Below are 21,195 nucleotides of genomic sequence, written 5' to 3'. Positions count from 1 at the left end.
GATTGAGTGAACCAAGTAAAGAAAACAACAAATGACCTAGGCTTGAGCTCCCTCATTTCCCCCTCGTGACTCCTTTCCTAAAATAACCAAGTGCTGATGTCATTGGGTCATTTACTTACAAGTTCACAGCTTTTAGGGAAAAACGGGGAGTTGGGAAACACCTACTTTTTGAATTAGATATAAATCTTGAAAGTTTTGAACTATTGGCAGCTCTTAAATCAGATGGAACCACAAACCATAAGTATTCTCTCCTGTTGAGCAAGACCAGTAAGTTAGAATAGAATAATTTAACAATTCCATAGTTTTCTCCCTTTCTTCTCCTCTTCATGAAATCAAGAATGATGAGAAACGGCTCTTTCAAATACCTCTAAAGGTATTGTATTGTACCTCTTTCCCCTCCAAGCAGCCCTCTTTATGCATTTTTGTTCAGGCAAACAAGGACATAGAGTATTGGCAGAAACATGGAGTGCTTTTGTACAGGCCATCTGTACATAAATGTGTAATTAATTAATTTAATTTTCCCATTTGTGTCACATTAAAGCTTTGTACAGTGTTTTAAGTTCTGTTTTAAAATTATTGTATTTTACTTTCATAATCTAGTAATAAAATATTCATTCCGTGTGCAAAAAAAAAAAAGAATGAAATAATGCCATATGTAGCAACATGGATGGACCTAGAGATTATCATACTGAGTGAATTAAGTCAGACAGAGAAAGGCAAATATTATATGATATCACTTAAATGTGGAATATAAAAAATAATACAAATGAATTTATTTACAAAACAGAGTCACAGACATAGAAAACAAACTTATATGGTTACCAAAGGAGAAAGGGGTGTGGAGGCATAAATTAGGTGTATGGGATTAACAGATACACACCATTATATATAAAAGAGATAAACAACAAGAATTTACTATATAGCACAGGGAACTATATTCAATATCTTGTTAATAACCTATAATGAAAAAGAACCTGAAAAAAAAATAGTATGTATAACTGAATCACTTTGTTGTATACCTGAAACTAATACAATATGGTAAATCAACTTTATTTCAATAAAAATTAAATAAACAATAACAACTCAATTTTGAAAAATGTTGTAATAGAGAAATATCAGACATGGGAGGGGACAATACACGAGGGGTAATTTAACTCAGATTGGGATTGTAGAGTTGGAAAAGAATCCTCAGATATTGTGGTCCTTGAGCTGAGCTTATAATGAAATTAGAAGGAGAAGTTAGTTAAGCAGACAAGATCCAGGATGAAAGAAGGACACAGGCGTAGGCACTGTCAGGTAAGCGTGTGCGGTGTCTGAGGAAACGCAGTAACATAGGGTCTCTGACTCAAAAGGAGAGTGGGAAGGTGTGGTGGCACGTGAACCAGAAAGGCACAGCGGCCGGGCACAGAGGTCTCACAGACCACACTGAGGTGATGGAACACTGTCCTAAAGGTAAGGGAGCCATTTAAACAGGGAAGTCATGATGGGATCTGATTTTAGGAAGATCACTTTGGCGGTCACAGAGAAGGAAGTTAATGGAGGCAGACAGAGCAGCTAGGAAAAAGGATTTTACTGCACTCAGCCCAGGTATGAGATGAGCAGATATGAAACAGATGCGAAGATGTAGAGAAAGGAACAGATTCAAGAGCTTCCAAGGAGGTCAGGACTTGGAAACCATTTCAAGGAGGAAGGAAGTGACAGCAATAAGTGGAAGATAAGTCCTAGGTTTCTGTTTTGGGCATTAGGTGGAGATTAATGATGGCCGCTTGAGAGGTCATATGGGAAGAGGAAACGTGTTAGGAATGGGAGTGAAGAGTTGGGATTTAGAGTCTGAACTACCTACAGGACGTTAAAGTTGAGAATTCATGTCTAACAGACACCTAGAAACATGGGTGTGAAGCTCAGGAGAAGCTGCAGATATGGGTTATGAATTATCATTAGCCCAGAGGAATTGAAGATTGGGGTGTGAACGAAATCACCCAGGGAAGACAGGAAGTAAGAAAAGAGGGCAGAGGGTAGAGTTCTGGTGGAAACTCACATATGAATGAGGCAGAGGGAGAAGAATTTGAAAAGAGGACCATTCTCAGTCTTGGAAGTGGGCCAGAGAGGCAGAGTTAAAATTAAGACAGAATGTTATGCCATGAAAACAAAGGAAGGGGATGGGTTCAAGACAGCAATAGTATTGAACGCCACAGAGCCTTACAAGTGCTTACGGAAGGAGAAAGAATTAGTGGGCTAGCTAATTACACAAGGAGCCAAAAAACTCTTCTGGAAAGTGTCCTCTGGATTTGCCAATTAGAAGGCCACTGGCAACTTCTGCTAAACAATTTCAGGGGAGTGATGAGGTTTGGCTAAGAGGGAACTATATAGAGGGAGGGTATAGATGGAGTGGCTTCAGTGTGAGAGAAATTTCAAGTCTATTATATGCTGAGAGAAGAGTCAGTGGAGACCATGATTTGAGGCAACCTTGGTGCCCCACATGGATGGCCGATCTACCGTCTTAGCCTCAGCTCCATACCTCCGCAAACCCCAATCCCAGATCCTTCTCTTACTCCCACAGCCGTACCTCTGACTTCGCTGTCATTACCCCGATCATGTTCTTCCCAACCTCTCACTTCCCTTCTGGCTCAAGTTTCTGCCCTATTCTGTGAAGAAATTACAAATTGAGAGAAAAATGAAAGTAGAGGACCAAGAGTCTAAAGAGAGCAGACCACAGGTCTGGGAGAAGGAAGAGGGAGGACTCTATCAGACTATGTTCAGGGGATGGGAATCAGATGATTATGGTTTCAGAGGTGAAGCAACTCTGGGTCATGAGGTCCCCATGGAGCAGACACTGAAATTGCCTAGAATCATGGCTGGACTTGAAGTATAATTTAATTATTAAATTGCTTACTTTTGATACAAGTCTTTTATAGCAGTTGGTCTGACTGGCAGCTGAAAAATATGTTGCTCATCGAGAGGATTTTGTTCATAAAATTTTATGCAGGATCTAAAAAGAAAAAAAAAAGAAAAAAGAATTGCTTTTGGAAAAAAATGCCACTTGGAGATAAAGGCTTTCTGTTAGTCTAAAGCTCATAAAGGAAACATTAAACCCCCATCCCAACAACACTTAGGTTATTAATTTTTTTTGAAAGAAAATTTCATTCACTTTAAAAAAATTAATAGTGGACATATTTCTCATAAATATAAAATATATTTATGTTGAGCTCAAGTAAAGGTGTAAGTGGGGAGAAAGAGGTATCAGAAAGAGAAAAACAAAAAGGCAAAAGAGAGACAAAGATATAGTCTCCATTGTTTTCCAAGTATGGAGAATTAAACAGTTAACTCACCTATACTACTGATCTTTAATGGAAAAAAAAACAAAAACAATTTCAAACTTTTCCCTTTACAAGTAAGTCAAATTCTAATTTTGGAAAAGGAAATGGTACATTTCCTTCCACAGGGAAAAATAAACCCAACCACTGGATGGTTCACTTATTTCCAGTTTGAAGCCTCAAAAAATACATGTAAGACACCAGCGATCCATGTGTAAGGATTATTCCATACTGTTTTTAGTCAAACTGATTGACAAACTCTCTAAAATTTCAGCAACACTATTGACAGAGGTCTGATAATAAAATTCGATTCCATTCAGTTACCGCATAGATGGTTGGCAATGATTAGCTTGACCCAAATTTATAAGGATATAAAAAAAAGAGAAGGAACTAATATTTATTAAGCACCTCAAGTGTCAAGTACTTTATATACATTACACCGTTTTTATAGATGAAAAACAAGATGCAGTGAAAGGAAACTTCCTTAGAAAGGAAGTGCTAGATCCAAGTGTCCAACCTGATTCCTCCTGAATCCCAAGCCTTTCCTTCTCATGGCAGTGACTTAGATAGAACCTTTCTGTTACCGTGAAGACAGGGTACACAGATTCTATCCTAACTGATAGTAAAAAAAAGGCAGTTACTTTGGCTGCAACTATTTCAGAAGAGAGCACATTTTTATGTAAGTAAACAACAGAAACACTTACTGTGTTAAAGAAAAGAGGAGTTCATGTTGAGGTTTAATGAAAAGCATGCAACTGACTACTATTTCGAGAATATGGTGGAGTTTTTGAACACGATGAACCTGCTCTTGTGTATCTACTGATGGAGAAATGAAATATTCCTGGAATGAAAAAAAGGACAAGGAAAATAGGGGGTCAAAGAACAAGAGGAATCTCTGGAAAGAATTAACCATGCCTACTAAACCTCAGTATGGATGCCTGATTAATAGGGAGGGAAAAAAGAAGACAGGAGGCAGCTAGACAGCCTTCCTCCTTTCAATACTGTTCCTCAAACTAAACTCCAAGTCTTCACTGAGAATGTTCTAAGCAAACCATTATACATATTCTCTGGTAAAGGCAAATCACAGAGCTGCTTCACCAAGGAGGTCCAAGTAGGTAACTAGTACCACCCATCAAACTCTCCAGATGGAAAGAATGGCAAATCCACAAGATAATTCTTAACTTCAACAAACTTGCTAGGTTGATGGGAGTACTCATGTCTAAAAATAGATAGTAAACCTCAAGTAGCAAGAAATTAAGCAAGTGTAGTGATAAGCTTCCACTAACACATATTAACTGGTAAACTGGTATGAGGTTTTGGAAAAGAAAGTTGGCAATGTTATGTCAAGCCATCGTAATATGCTCAGATCTATTTCTGAGACCCAATCCTAAGGAAATAATCCACGGTAAACATGGTGGGTGGAATTCTACAATGACCCCCAAGATTCTCACCCCCTGGAATACATGTCTTGTATAATCCATTCTCCCTGAGTGAGGCCAGAATCTATAAAAATGGTGGGTTGTTACTCCCATGATTAGGTTACTGATTGACTTTGAATTAATCAAAAGGGAGAGCATCGCCTGGTCATTACTATGACCTAGTCAGTGAGATCTTGAAGCATTAGAGATGCTCTGCTGCTGGCTTCGAAGAAACAAACTGCCACGTTGTGGAGAAGGCCACATGGTAAGAACCCACAAGTAACCTCTAGGACCTGAGGCCAGTCCTGGGCCAACAGCTAGCAAGAAAATGGGGACCTTCATCAAAGGGCCACAAGTAAATGAATTCTGCGAACAATAAGCGAGGGAACTTGAAAGTGGATCTTTCCCTCATCAAGCCTCCAGATGACACCTTGATTTCAGCCTTGTGAAACCCTGAGCAGAGGATGCAGGTAAAATGTGCCCAACTTCCAACTCCTGGAAACTGTGAGATAATCCATTTGTGTTCATTTAAGCTTCTAAAATTTGTTAGGTGGCGACTGAAAATTAATACAGTAAGGGAAAAGTTACGGTCTTTTGTTTTTTTTTCGGTACGCAGGCCTCTCACTGCTGCGGCCTTTCCCGTTGAGGAGCATAGGCTCCAGACGCGCAGGCTTAGCGGCCATGGCTCACGGGCCCAGCCGCTCCGTGGCATGTGGGATCTTCCCGGACCGGGGCACAAACCCGCGTCCCCCGCATCAGCAGGCGGACCCTCAACCACTGCGCCACCAGGGAAGCCCTATGGTCATCTTTTAATTGAGTGGAGGTAATGGCAAGGGAGTAGGAGAGATCCATGGGTAATCCTAAATTACAGTTTAAAGGAAGCTATGCAAAATGTGATAGACTAATTTAATGCAAAATCATTTATAAGTAAATCCAAAATATAGGGACATATTAATTGTCTTACACAGGTTATTCCAAAATGTGAAAATAACACAAGTAGGAAAATAGGCATGGTCCCAGGCAGAGAAGTACCCCAAAGCAGACCCACTCACCACAGGCTACAGATTACAACGTTCTCCACACCTGCCACCCATATTCCCTGTGGTCCCCTGACAGCTCTGGAAGTGGCCCACCCAGGTCTTTTTCACAAAGGAACAGATCCAGATTGCCTTTCCCCTTTCTCTCTGCCCGTGCTACAACCCCGCCTAGTCTACCTCGGTCTGTCCCCAAGACCCTGCGCAGAGAAGAGGTGACAGAGCCTGATGTTACTGATTACTTAGAGGCAGTACAGCCTAGTGAGGGCTTCTCAAGGTGTGGCCTGCTGTAACAGGCAGAAAACCACCCTCAAAAGATGTTCATGTCCTAATCCCAGAACCTGTGCATATGTTACATTTATGGCAAAAGGAATTAAGGTTGCAGATGTATACGGCCATTTGACCTTAAAATTGGGAAAGTATCCTAGATTATGCAGGTGAGCCCAATCGAATCATATGAACCCTTAAAACTGGATGAGGGAGGCAGAGACACAGCACGAGAAGGACTTGACCCACTAGAGCTGCCTTTGGAGATGGAAGAAGGGGGCCAGGAGCCAAGGTATGGGTTGGACCTTGGAAGTCGGGAACAGTCCTCAGTTTATAGCCAGCAAGAAAAAGGTACCTCTGTCCTATAATTATGAGGAATTGAATTCTGCTAATAACTCAAATGAGCAGGAAATGGATCCTCCCCTACAGGCAGGCTCCAGACAGGAACACAGCCTGCCAACACCCTAATTTTAGCCTAGTGAGACCCAGACTAGACTTCCGAACTACAGAACTACAGAGTAATACATTTGTGTGTGTTGCTTTAAGACACTAAGTGTGTGGTAATTTGTTACGGCAGCAATAGAAAACTAATATATCTGCAAACCACCTGCATCAGAATCATCTGGAGATGGAGATGGTTTGTTTAAAATGACATATTCTAGGGAGTTCCCTGGTGGCCTAGTGGTTAGGATTCTGGGCTTTCACCGCCGCGGCCCAGGTTCAATCTCTGGTCAGGGAACTGAGATCCCACAAGCTGTGCAGTGTGGCCAAAAAAAAAAAAGACATATTCCAGAGCCCCTAGACCTACTGAGTCACTGGGGCCCAGGAATTAGCATTTTAACAAGCCTTCTAGGAGATTCTCAAAGTTTAAGAACTATTGTGTCAAAAGTCTGAAGTCGGGGGCTTCCCTGGTGGCGCAGTGGTTAAGAATCTGCCTGCCAATGCAGCGGACACGGGTTCTAGCCCTGGTCCAGGAAGATCCCACATGCTGGGGAGCAACTAAGCCCGTGAGCCACAACTACTGAAGCCCACGCGCCTAGAGCCTGTGCTCCGCAACAAGAGAAGCCGCCGCAATGAGAAGCCCGCGCACTGCAACGAACTGTAGCTCCTGCTCACCACAACTAGAGAAAGCCCGCACGCAGCAACAAAGACCCAATGCAGCCAAAAAAAAAAAAAAAAAAAAAATTCTGGAGTCAAACCATATTTTAAAAAACAGGCATATTAAATGACTTGAGGGGAATTCATAAAAATGAGGGTACTCATATTTGAGTGCTGAGATTAAGGGTGTATTTGCATTTTATTCTAATTTTCAAAATGTTATTACTTTTCTAAGTATACAAAATGTATTAAAAGTTTCCATTAAAAATATACACCCTTAAAAAATGTTTAAACTCTGAATAGCAAAAATTAACCTCAAAAGAATCCAGCTGAGTCTTACTTTGCATAATAGATAAAGCTAGAATTTTCCTATCTTGGCATTTTTATAAGAGACCAGATGTCATCTGAAGATCCATTTTCTAAAAGAATCTTACAACAAATGTCAAGGGTCCTTATGGATGCTCTTTAATCTCCTTAACTTTCTAAATCAAGACACTAGGAAAATAAAAAAGTTCATAATCATGACCCTGAAACCCAGAAGCATCTTTTTTTTTAATTTATTTTTTATACAGCAGGTTCTTAATAGTCATCCATTTTATACACATCAGTGTATACATGTCAATCCCAATCTCCCAATTCATCACACCACCACCCCCCGCCGCTTTCCCCCCTTGGTGTCCATACGTTTGTTCTCTATATCTGTGTCTCAATTTCTGCACTGCAAACCGGTTCATCTGTACCATTTTTCTAGGTTCCACATATATCAGAAGCATCTTTTGAATCAATATGTTAAGGAACATAACAAATTCTCTGGAAAGTAATCCTTCACGTGTAAAAGAAATGGGTCAAGAGAATATAAAGCAAATATTCCCTTATAAGGCCTATCAAAGAAAGGCATTCCTTAACTGTTTTAGATAAACGAGAGTTGTGGGAGTATATTGGTTTAATAAGCAGGATACAACTTTATGTCAGTATCATACATTTATAAAGAATGAGAAGTGACATTGAGTAGGCTACCTTTTTATCTGTCATATTAGACAGTGTAATTGCCTGTCTTAATTTATCTGTTTCCTAGAACAGAGGCTGGCACAGAATAGACACTTAATAACTGTATGCAGAATGACCGAATAAAGAAAAAACCAACTTTAGAATAAAAGCTCACCAAATGATTCAAAGATGCAAGTTCTTGGCCTATGAAGAGAAAACACATATATGCAAATAAGCCTTAGGTATTATCTATTACAAATTCAGCAACCTAAGAAAAAAATTTCATAGTTCATATATAAAAGAAATGCTCAAGCTAAACAGTTTCTCACAAAAAGCCAAATTTTCTGGTACATTACACCATAAATATAAATTAATACTTATTCTAAAAATGATCACAGTTTGCCCCTAATAAAAACAACCAAGTAATGGGTATTAAAATAAAAAGCGTTTTTTATTTACTACATTAACCTCAAAGAATCTCAAAACATTTGAATTAAAGACAAACAAAAACTATAGTTATCTTTAAATATAATATCTTTATCGAGCACGAAACTAAGGCTCAAAAAATGGGAGTGCCTGTCTCACAGTGAACCAGGGGCAAAGCCAGGACTACAAACAATTAGGGACAAGTACAAAGATAAAATCTGAGAATACCTATGTAGCTTTTAATTTTTTGTGATGCAGCTTTTAATTTTTTGAGCTGGGAAATGGACTTACCTATGAAAAAACAGATATAATCTTTCTTCAGTTTATCCAAACCAATTTCCAAAAGCATCTGAACTGGAACAATCCCACTGAGAGAAACCGTGTCCATGGTTCCATGGTAAGACTGATGAATGAGCTTACTTAGTAAACTGTTACTCCCACTATGAAGCTAGAAATTGGGAAAAGTTTATAAAGCCACAAATACAAATATAAAAAGTCCAGTGAGCAAAAGAGAAACAAACTGCATTAGCTAAAAGCTAAAACTTATAAGCTTACGTTTTTCATCACCTAAAATATTTGACATTTTCTCATTACTGTCCTTCTGTTATCTCTAATTTCCAACACAATCTTCTGCATTTTCTTTTTTTTTAATACTATTTTCACTTTGCACTTGTTGTACATGGTAGCGATATACTTGTAAATATCTCACAAACACAGAAACTCTCAAGAGAAAAATTCGATGGGCAAGACTAAAATGCATAGAATGACTAATGCCAAATAGGGGTAGGGTTTGCATGCTTCTGCTCTGGAGTGTATCTCCGTTCACACCTCGGAAAGTTTCTGTCATTGTCATGAATTGGCAGTTGTGTTATTTAAAATAATTCCTATTAGATGAATTGTTTTGTTTCTAGCTTTTACCTTAGATTTTTCTTCATTATAAAACCACAAATTCACTATGGAAAATCCATGAAGTACAGAAATGTATAATGCAGTTGGAGAAACTCATTTGTAACCCTACCACCAGCGGTGACTATCATATTTTAGTGTATTTGTTTCCGGGTTTTTCTCTCCAAAATTTATATTTTTTATACAATAGTGTATAATCCTTTCCTTTTACTGAACACTGTAAGCATTTCTCCACATCATCTGTAGCAACTATTACATGTGCCATTATGTGGCTATATCATTATTTACTTAGGCATTCCATTAATAGTGAAAATTCAGGTCATTTACAACTTTTGCTACTGTAAATGAGGCTGTAATGACTATCATGATACATAAAACCTTGATACATATTCCTGTGTATGGCCTTAGGATGGCTACATTTCGAGGATCTCAATACATTATCATAATTGCTTTTTAGAGAGTGTTCCAATTTGTACTCTCATAAGTAGTATATGAGAACAATCATTCATAGCAACAGTAACAACAATATTAGTAGCTTACAAATACTGTGCACTTAACTATGAACTAGGTGCTAAGTGCTTCACATGAATTAAGGAACCTGTCCAAGTTTACACAGCTAGAAAGTGGCAGAGCTAGAATTCAAACTCAGGCAGTCTGCTCCAGAGCTTATGTCCTTAACCAGTTTGTGATGCTGCTGAGAAAAGGTTCTCACACACACTACTAAACCTACCCATGGCTGTATATCACCACGCTGTAGACTCTGGATGATCAACGTGAAACACTTCACCAAGTCTTGATAAGAAATCACACCTTGGAAAGCAAGTCAGTCTAACATTACCTTCATGGTTATTTCTGCAGATCAAATATGTCATTCATTTTAAGAATACACAAATGAAGTGGAAGACAAGTATCTGAACTTTACAGATGGGGAAGGGGGAAAGAAATTAAAGCCCCCCTCCCCCCAAAAAAAGCATTTTTAAAGAAAGAAATTAAACCCATTGCCATAAAATAACATACTTAGTACAATATTATGGAATATCTTTTCCTAATAATTATAATTTCACTAAGGTATATGTTTTGGCTCATATAAATACAGCATAAAAACCACCTAGGTCTTATACTTCCGGCAAGAGAAAAGAACAGGTTCTATGAATTGCCTTGTCTTAGGAAAATTCTTGAGTAAAATGTGCCAATGCATTATTAGAAATGAGTTTGACAAAACAGGAACCAGATGTCCACACAAGACTAGCAGTACACACTGTATTATTTTCAAAAGACTTAAAAGTAAACCTAAGAAATAACAGGAAAAATTTTATTTCACAATCCTGATGGACACCTACTACTACTCATTTTGCACCATAGCTGCTCAGCAAAATCGAGATCACCCCGTACTGTGAGAAGACACTCCATGGACCGATCAACTGCAGCAGAGTCATGTTTCACTGTCTGGAAAAGAAGTGAGTGTCAGAGAATACTCAGTTTATTTTTTTAAAAGTGCAACAGTTGAAGGCCAATAAGCTTTCAAATGCTACTGTGAGAAAAGGTGGGGGTCATGAACACATGCAAAGAGAGACGTGAATGCATCTCCTACAATTTCATTCACTAATGAGGAGATACACATAAATAGACAGTGAAAAACGGGACCTCTAAAATTGTTTTTAAACTCTGATGCCTAAAAACAAGCATTCAACTTTCCTCCCATGGAAAAATATTTAATTAAATTACCTTTGTCTCAATTTTCCTATTTGTCAAATGACAACATATTAAGTGCAATTTAATAGTACCACCTGTGGCATATTAACATGCCATCTCATAACATTAATATACTATAATAATATCACCCCGTAGTATAGTAACATATTCATTTCCATTTCTCTGCAGTTAAGTGATTAATAATAAATATGTACTAGTTCTCTTTAAAAATATTCATCGGTTCTCAGGGAAAATAATCACTAGTGCTGACATTAAAGACCAACAAAAAACTACTCTCAAAATGCTACCTTGGCTGTAGCAGATCCATCTGAGATTGTATGACGTGAAAGACAACAGTACAACCAATTTTTACAAGCTCTTTCAGTGTGGATTTCCGATAATAATCACTTACCTCTGTGGTTTTTTTCGTAGAATCACCAAATTCATCCAGCTTATTTAAGTCTAGAAAGTAGCAAAAGCTTATTATCTCTGGATTTTATTTATTTTCCTTCATTACAAATTATTTCCATCCTAATCCTATTTTCAAATGGCAAATGAGGACAGTAGAAGTATAACCAGGTATTTTAGCAAATTACTTAACTCTCCAATGGAGGTCAAAATAGATACCCACTAGGTAGGGGTATAAAGATGAACTAAGATACAATGAAAGACCCTGACACACAATGTCAAGCACATGGTAGATGCTCAAAGGTTACAATCTCAAATATGATTGCAATATATAAAATGTAAATTAAATAAGTATTATTAATTCTTAAAATCACTGAGACCTTTACAGTTAGCAATTCAGAATGGAAGCTGCCCCTCTCACCATGACAGACCTCATAGCTTTAGATATATCCCAACCAAAAAGAATATCAAGCATAAAGAGACAATTTACATTTAAATATAGCAAGCATAAATTCCCAGTTAAGAAAAATAAACAAAAAACAAGCATGAGTTAGGAAAACAAACACCATTCAGAAATTCCTGCACAAGTTCAACAGCAGATTTTGCTTCCAGAGACTCAGGCCATTCAGTTACACCAGTCCTCAAACCATCAGCTAAAACCTGTGAGAGATTAAAAAAAAAAAACAAACCCAAAAATCTTGTTAGCAAAAAACATAGTTTAATCAGTAAAATGTATTTAGTAATAATAGTCTGTATGCCAGTACCATACTGTTCTTTTTTTTTTTAATTGAAGTAGTTCTCATGTCTCCTAGTTTGTAATTCTTAATTATCTTATTAAATGATTCAAGGAAGACTCCTGGGATCCTTCTCAAATCTGATACAAGCATTAAGCAGTTTAAAGTTTAATCCAAGGTAGATTTTTTTCTCCTGTCCAAGTTATTTAAATTTTTTTAAAAAAATTTTTAATTGAAGTATAGTTGATTTACAACATTCTATAGTTTCAGGTGTATAGTAAAGTGATTCTCATATATATATATATATATATATATATATATATATACACATATATATATATATATATATACACACACACACTTTTTCTTTTCTTTTTTACTTGGCCATACCACGTGGCTTGTGGGATTTTAATTCTCTGACCAGGGATCAAACCCGGGCCCTCGGCAGTGAGAATGTGGAGTCCTAATCACTGGACTGCCAGGGAATTCCTAGTACCTTGAATTCTTCAATGTTTAATGAGATGCCAGGAACTGTTCTAAATGTTTCATATGCAGTATGTTATTTAATCCTCACAAAAACCCTATGAGGCAGATACTACTAGCACTCCCATTTTACTGAGACTAAGAGGTTAATTAACTTGCTTTAGGTCACACAGTAACTGACAGTGCCAGTACATACATCCAGCAGTCTTATGCTAAAGATGGTATTCTGAACTCTCATTATGTGTGCATAGGTGCTATAAAGGATTCAAGACCTATGAGCCTGCCTTTAAGACACTTCTAATTTTGGCTAAGAAGGAATGATAATACAGATGAAATAACTGGGGAACAACAAATGTGAGACTGAGTGGAAGTTTACATAAAAATACCATGAATGTGTATGCCTATACCTACAATATCTAAACTGAACTAAGGAAAGAGGTCGAGGTCAAGATAGGCTAGAATGGCCAGAGGAACGATGTGAAACATTAGCTCAACTCAAATGCAGAGCAGGGGATAAGATGAAGGTGGGATGATTCCGCCAAGGGTGGTGAAAACACCCAGGAAACAGCGGCAAATAAGAGTACAAGGAATAGGGATTAGACAGAAACAGTGGTCTTAAGACTTAAAAAGATTTTTTATTTCATTTGGAAGACAACAGCCATTGTTGATTTTTTGACAGGAAAATGACATGATCAAGCAGCTAAGAATTCTCCCGTCAGAAATACTCAGGATAGAGTCTAAGGAAAAAAGAAAGTACAGTGTTTCTCAATAAGAGTGAGATCATCCTCCATCCCAGGGAGTCTTTGGAAAAACGTGAAGATAAATTTTGGCATCACAGTGACTGTGTGTACAGGAGCGTTTTGAGCATTTAGTTTGGTGGGGGCCAAGGATGCTACACATCTTGCAATGTGTACAATGGTCCCAAACCACAAAGAATGATCCTGCCCAAGATGCCCAGAGTGTGTGTCCCTGTTGAGAACAATGAAGGATCATTAGAGTAGTCCAGAAGGGAGGTAATAAGGGCTTTAACTAAGATGGGCACAGTGAGATACCTCAAAGCGAAAAAAACAAAAAACAAACAGTACATTCGAGAGAAAGAGAGAGAGAGACAGACAGAAATATATAAGGAATAGAAGAAAAGAAAAAAATCCTACTTATTTATAAAAATACAGGGGATTGAACTTGGAGAGACGATGGCCACGTGCACATCTAAGCGTCTGTGAATTTCTAAGCGAGATTACAACAAAGCATGGACTTTCAAGTCCGACAGACAGACATGTATTCGAATGAGTTTTAAACCAGCCCTTCCACTTACCAGTTGCTGACACCTCAGGCAAAATAACTGAACCATCTAGCACCACATGCTGGGCACACAGTAGAGTGGCAGCTTCTAGCTGTGGCAGTAACTAGAGATAGTTCTTACTAAAGTAAAAGACAGGGTTTCTAGCCTGTGAAACTGAAGGAGTGATGAAATCACAGAAATAAATGGGGGGCTTATTAAGGGGATCTAGTCTGGAGATTTCAAGTTTCATTTTGGACATACTGAATTGGAGGGAAGAGCCCTCTACTCAGGTGGGAACTAATTTGATGGAAGTGGGAAAGATCAGAAGTGGTAGCAGCTTAAAGATGGGAGTCTGGAGTTCCCTCGTAAAGGCATTAGTCAAATCACTAAATGGACAAGCCCTCTGCCGGGATGGAGAAAGGAGGGCAGAGACAGGAAGGTAGAAGTATGATGGAAGCCCACAGGAAGGGTCCTGAAAGAGGAGCTCTCAAGAAAGAAGAAAGGTAAGAAAGGCAGAAAAAGCACGAAGTTTTTTACAAATGGGGAAATAATGAGAGGAGGTAAAAGTATGAAAAACACCTGGTACTGTGCTAGAAGCTGAAGGCACAATGGGATACTTGTGCCTCAAGCCCAGTAGGGGAGACAGAGAAGTAAATAAATTACTGTTTGATAAACCGTCTGACAAGGGGGGTGCGTAAGGTTCTACGGCAGCACGAAGCACAGGCAGCATAAGCTATTCTGGGGGATCAGGGCAATCATCTGAGGTGAAGATGTCAGACAGCTAACCCTAACCCAGCAAAGAGGTGGAAGAAGGGCACACTAGGCAGAACAACACACACACACACACACACACACACACACACACACACACACACCAGAAAGTGACAGTGTGATGGGACTGGAGCTGCTACAAGCAGGGAGCTCAGTATGGCAAAGTAGGGAGTGAGATCAAGCTAAAGAAATAAGTAGGAGCCAATAAGAACATGAAAAGATGCTCAATGTTATTAACCATCATGGAAATGCAAGTCAAAACCATAATGAGGCACTTCCCTGGCGGTCCAGTAGTTAGGACTCCATGCTTCTACTGCAGGGGGCACCAGTTCAATCCCTAGTTGGGGGACTAAGATCCTGCACGCTTAGCGGCACGGCCCCAAAAAACAAAACAAAAAAACCCCATAAACAAACCATAGTGAGATACCACTTCACCCCCACTGGGATGGCTGGAACAACAATAAAAAAGACAGTATCAAGCATTGGCAAAGATATGGAGAAAATGGAACCCTCATACACTGCTGGTGAGAATGTAAAATGATTCAGCCACTTTGGAAAAGATACAGTTTGGCAGTTCCTCAAAAGGTTAAACATAGTGTTACCATATGACCCAGCAACTCCACCCAAGAGATGTGTAAACATATGTCACATAAAAACTTATACACGACTATTCATGGCAGCATTATTCATAAATAGCCAAAAAGTAGAAACAACCAAAACATACATCAACTGATGAACGGATAAACAAAAATGTAGTACATATGCACACTGGAATGTTATCAGTAATAAAAAGGAACAAAGTATTACAGAAAGTAGATTAGTGGCTGCCAGGGGCTGGCAGGGGTGGGAGGTTTCTGCTAATGGGTATGGGGTTTCTTTTTGGGGTGATGAAAATACCCTAAAATTAAATATGGTCATGGTTGTACAACTCTGTCAGTATACCAAAATCTATTGAATTGTATACTTAAAATGAGTGAATTTTATGGGATGTAATTTCTATCTCAATAAAGCTGTTAAAAAAAAGAAAAGAAAAAAGAAGTAAGTAGGGCAGTAACTGGATATAACTGGCTTTGTACGCCAAGCTAAGACATTTGGAATTTCTACTGCATTAAAATGACTCCCCACAACGCCCCACCAGGACTTCCCTGGTGGTCCAGTGGTTAAGAAATCGCCTTCCAATGAACTAAGATCCCACATGCCGCGGGGCAACTAAGCCCACCCACCTCAACTAGAGAGAAGCCATAAGGACAGATCCCTCATGCCGCAACTAAGACCCGGCGCAGCCAAAAGTAAATAAATAAACACATAAATAAACAAAATGAGTGCCCCCCCCACACCCCTGAGATTGAATTTGTAGAGTGGAGCTTAAACTACTGAAACATAAAAACACATGCTCATTAATCTTCAGCACCAATCAAAATCCCAGTTAGTAACAAGCAGATTATACACACGTTTGGAATTAACTGGCAACTGACTCACCTGGAAAGAGGGGAATCCATCATATGAATAAAACTCAAATACTTCGTAGAAAAGGCAAAAGAACTGTTACCCATTAACTACTAACTGATGAATGTTCCCTTTAACTGCAAGGACAATTACCACACAGTAACGCTGCCCCAATTGCCAAGCACATAACATTTGGAACAAATTTTGAAGAACACAAAACTAAATAACAATGACACTAGCAAACATTTTAATGAAAACATGAGATTTAATACAAGTTACAAATTCTAGAAGGATACTCACAAGGAGAAATTTCAGTTGTCTGTGAAGATGATTCAGAGGACCTCTGGGCTCTCCCAATTCCACCTTAATATTCTAAAAAGTTCCCAGAGTCAGTTTTCACTGGTAATCCCATCTTCTCTGCATCAGGGTCACAGTTATTTGCATTTCAAACTACCCACACATTTAAAAATATATTTCATGAAGCACTAGTGAATTGAAAAAGTAGGTCAATACTGCATTTAGAACACCTTCCCCAGGGATACCATAGACCCCCCCCCCATCCCAATACAGTACCCTAAATCCAGGCCACCAGAACCCCTCTCTATACCACAACTGCAGCTACATGGAACACATGCTCTCCTACTCCGTCCCACTGAATTTCCAAAAGGACAAGGAGTAGAAATATAAATAAATACATCTCAAGACTCGGTGACAAACTTAGCATTACCACACACCAAAAACAACACCCTCCCTCCCCCAATAAATATGCTCATTAGACTTCTAACTGTTAAATCTACAATGTGCTGTCTTAGCCAGAGGTCAAAGTTTTATAAACCTAAAACCTTAAAAAAAAAAAGCGTGGGTGATGGTTTGAAAGAGAAGAAAATAGTAAATGCCAGTATGTAAATTCCTACTGCAGGAAAAGAAAAGTGCTAAAAATATAATTATCCATGAGCCACCACCCTGAGGAAACCACTTGTAACACTATACAGGCCTTTGTGCACACATTTTTAAAAACCATAGTTGAGATCCTACTGTACATATAATTTTGTACTTTTTGGGTCTTTTTTTTCCCCCTTAATAATAAGCATTTTCTCTCATTATTAAAGATACTTTAAATCATGATTTAAAAAATATATATACACTATTTCATCATGAAAACCTATTTAAATCATTTTCCTACTGACTATTCAGGTTTTGTTTTTAATATTTTCTAAACACAGCTATGTGACTACATTGAATATCTTTGTCCATATATTTTTATTACCAATTCTGATTAATTTCTTAAGAGAGATTCTAGAAATGTAAATATAGGGTGAAAGGTCTGAAATAGAATAATGACTCTTGATGTGTTGCCAATATCTGCACTCTTTTAAGAACAGCAGAGACTGTAAGTCCCCACTCAAGAGACTTTATTAATCATAATCGCAGCACTGTGGATAACTGATAGATCAGATCACCTGGCAAAACCTCCACTGGCTGCTCTGGTGAGGCTTCAGGGGCAAGCTGAGCCTTTCAGAGCTGCCCAGGGAGAGCTAAGCCTGGGGCTGGGCTGGAAGCATGGAGCACTAGCAACAGGCAAGTTCAAAGTAAATCCACACTGAGTAAGCGCAACAGAAAGAAGGGTTTGCTCCTACCAGAGTTGCAGTTGAAGAGAGTGGAGGGATTTGAAGAATCTCATCCACAGGACTCCAGGAAATATCCAAAGTGATCGTAGTTTGTGAGGCAGCAACTGTATCATCCAAGGCAGTGGACTTAAAGAGCTCATACTGGGCAAAGCCGCTGGCTGTTAACTGAAAGAGTGTATCCAGCAGACCATTAGCTGTGCTTTCACAAGGCCAAAGGCCCATTATCAAAATGACTTTGACTCTTTTCCCAAAAGAAAAAGTGTTGAGGACTTCCCTGGTGGTACAGTGGTTAAGAATCCACCTGCCAATGCAGGAGACACGGGATCAAGCCCTAGTCCGGGAAGATCCCGTATGCCGCGGAGCAACTAAGCCCATGAGCCACAACTACTGAGCCCACATACCACAACTACTGAAGCCCGTGAGCCCTAGAGCCCATGCTCCACAACAAAAGAAGCCACTGCAATGAGAAGGCTGTGCACCATAACGAAGAGTAACCCCTGCTCGCCACAACTAGAGAAAGCCCATGCACGGCAACAAAGACCCAACGCAGCCAAAAATAAATAAATAAATAAATTTATAAAATAAATAAATAAAATGTTTAAAAAAAAAAGTGCCATGCTTTTATCCCAAATGGAAAAATAAGACAATTCTTTTTCATCACAAAGATTAGCTAAAAGGCAAGGCATATATTTTCAGTCATTAGTTGATATGAAAATAAACATTTTGATACTACAGAAAAATATCTAGTCATATTAGGAGTGAAAAAACCTTTATACTAGGAAGGCAGATTGTTAGCAGTTTGAAGAAAATAATATGAATAGAAGAGAAATACTTACAGTAGACAAGTGATGTCTTTTCTTGTGTGAATTTTTGAGGTCTTCAAGATTTACAGAATAATTTTTATCAGCTATAGGACATGAAAGAAAGAAAAAACTTTACAGGTACAATTCAAAATCACATCATTAACCATTGTGAAGCAATTATACCCCAATAAAGATGTTAAAAAAAAAATTACATCATTAGAGCTAGAAAATTATAATCCCTCAAATTCTGAGGGTATCACAACTTAACACTAATAATTGTTGAAATTAAATTTTAAATCACAGATGAAATGTTTTTAAAAGAAGGAAAGTGGAACAGAGGTCAATAATACTACCAAAAGTTTAATTAAAGGCCCACTATGAAATTGAAATTATATTCAACTTTTTTATCCTCCAGTGAAAACTTCCAAAAATACACACATATAAATGAAATGAAACCCAAATAAAACAGCCATAAACTTCTGTTCGGACTTCTGGAAATCTGTTTCTGGACTATCTCCTACATGCTGCAAGTTACACACTGCAGTAGATTCATGGTGGCTAACACAAGTTCCACTGTGTGCACCTCCCTCTTAACAATATCAAGTTTCAGTAAAAACCACAAAGCAATAATATACAAATAAATATATACACCCCCCCCCCACAAAAGTAAGAGAAGGGAGCTCTCACCTTTACAGGTGACCATGCACAAGACAATTCCTGTGATGATGTTATTGGTTATGATAAGCTCAGCTCCCAGCCAATAGGTACCTTCAGGATCTGAACCATCACACCTTACCCAAAGGGGAGGAAGGGCAGTAACTGGCCGATTAATCTTCAAATGGGTCATATTAGGATTGTGAGCCATGGTGTAAAGTCCAATTAACTGCCTTGGAAACAACAGTAGGAAGAATAAATTAGACGTAGAGACTGTCAATCAGTCAAAAGTTTTCTTTTCCAAAGATTTCATGAACAGTAGCTACGATTCTGACTCTGATCCCATTTCTGATCACCATCTAAGATTTTATAACCAGTTCCAACGTGTGGGGGTTTTCCTTACACCAAGCAATTCTGACACTAGCTGAGTATCCTACAATTCAACTCAATTCTGACACTATCTACCCAAAGATAGCATCAGCTCCCACAGGTTAAAGCCTCAGTCCTACAAGACTGCCTCCCCCTAACGTCCAATTGCCAAATTCCAAGTCAAGGTTGTCATCTGTGTGTCTATAGATCGCAGGTCCCAACAACCCTCTCCTTGGGTTAAATTAACATGCTAGAGCTGCTCAAAGAACTCAGAGAAACATTTTACTTACTAGATTACCAGTTTATTATAAAAGCGTAGAACTCAGAAACAGCCAGATGGAAGAGATGCCAAGGGAAAAGTATGAGGAAAAGGGCACAGAGCTTCCACGGCCTCTCCTAGCAAGCCACTCTCCTAGCACCTCCATGTGTTCACCAACCCAGAAGCTCTCCAAACCCTCTCCTTTTGGGTTTTTATGGAGGTTTCATTACATAGTCACGATTAAATCACTGGCCACTGGTGACTGAAATTAACCTCCAACCCCTCTCCCCGCCAGAGGTTGGGTGGGACTCAAAGTTCCAACCCTCCAGTCACATGCTTGGTTCCCCTGGCAAGCAGCCTCCATTCTTAGGTTACCTGGTGTGGGGTTCAAAAGTCACCTCATTAACATAACAAAAGACACCTTTATAGTTCTCCACACCTAGAAAATTCCAAAGGTTTCAGGAGCTGGGTGCCAGGAATGGCAGACAAAGACCAAATATGTTTCTTATTATACATCACAATATCACAGAATCCCAGAAACAAAAATCTGGAAATTAAGTGGCAAAATACATAAAAGTTTCACCAAGTGAAGAAGTGGGAGCAGGGCACACGAGGCAGATCAAGAAGTGACCAAAAAAAAAAAAAAATGACAAAGTGGGCTTCCCTGGTGGCGCAGTGGTTGAGAGTCCGCCTGCCGATTCAGGGGACGTGGGTTCGTGCCCAGGTCCGGGAAGATCCCACATGCCGCGGAGCGGCTGGGCCCGTGAGCCATGGCCGCTGAGCCTGCGCGTCCGGAGCCTGTGCTCCGCAATGGGAGAGGCCACACAGTGAGAGGCCCGCGTACCGCAAAAAAAAAAAAAAAGACAAAGTATAGCTACTACAAGCAGGGAGTTCAATATGGCAGTGATAGAGGGTCATTGGGAGTGGAAGTAGGCTGTGAGATTAAGCAAAAGAAATAACAGAATATGTCAATTATATCTCAGTAAACCTGGGGGGTGGGAGAAAGTAGAAGACAATAAATATATGAAAAGATGCTTGAGGTCATTAGTCATGGAACACTTAAGGAAATTTGAATAGTCTGTGGATTAGATGGTAATATTGTAACAATGTTAAATTTCCAGATTTTGATGACTGTTCTGTGGTTATATAAGAGAATGTACTAGAGTCTAGGAATTACATAGTGAAGTATTTAGGGGTGAGGGAGCATGATGTCTCC

General features: G+C 39.0%; 1 protein-coding gene across 2 annotated transcripts in view; it reads right to left on the bottom strand.

Moving 5' to 3' along the window:
* The window catches only part of ZWILCH (zwilch kinetochore protein), a 38,804-nt gene that overhangs the window by 6,163 nt on the left and 11,446 nt on the right, over window positions 1-21,195 (bottom strand). The window contains exons 5-16 of one of the 2 annotated variants that reach the window (XM_007448131.1): window positions 19,385-19,584; window positions 18,731-18,801; window positions 17,904-18,059; window positions 16,567-16,638; window positions 12,117-12,210; window positions 11,555-11,604; window positions 10,791-10,896; window positions 10,181-10,260; window positions 8,836-8,992; window positions 8,294-8,322; window positions 4,019-4,155; window positions 2,894-2,989 (exon numbers count right to left, since the gene is read on the bottom strand). In XM_007448131.1, coding sequence (XP_007448193.1) covers window positions 2,894-2,989; window positions 4,019-4,155; window positions 8,294-8,322; window positions 8,836-8,992; window positions 10,181-10,260; window positions 10,791-10,896; window positions 11,555-11,604; window positions 12,117-12,210; window positions 16,567-16,638; window positions 17,904-18,059; window positions 18,731-18,801; window positions 19,385-19,584 — 1,248 coding nt within the window. Of the gene's footprint in view, window positions 1-2,893; window positions 2,990-4,018; window positions 4,156-8,293; window positions 8,323-8,835; window positions 8,993-10,180; window positions 10,261-10,790; window positions 10,897-11,550; window positions 11,605-12,116; window positions 12,211-16,566; window positions 16,639-17,903; window positions 18,060-18,730; window positions 18,802-19,384; window positions 19,585-21,195 lie in introns of both variants that reach the window. The other variant, XM_007448132.1, reaches the window with a different exon arrangement.

The sequence above is a fragment of the Lipotes vexillifer genome, unplaced genomic scaffold, assembly GCF_000442215.2.
Source record: "Lipotes vexillifer unplaced genomic scaffold, Lipotes_vexillifer_v1.1 scaffold713, whole genome shotgun sequence".
Taxonomy (NCBI): Eukaryota; Metazoa; Chordata; class Mammalia; order Artiodactyla; family Lipotidae; genus Lipotes; species Lipotes vexillifer.
The sequence above is the reverse complement of the archived record's forward strand: the minus strand, read 5'-3'. Positions and strand labels throughout refer to the sequence as shown.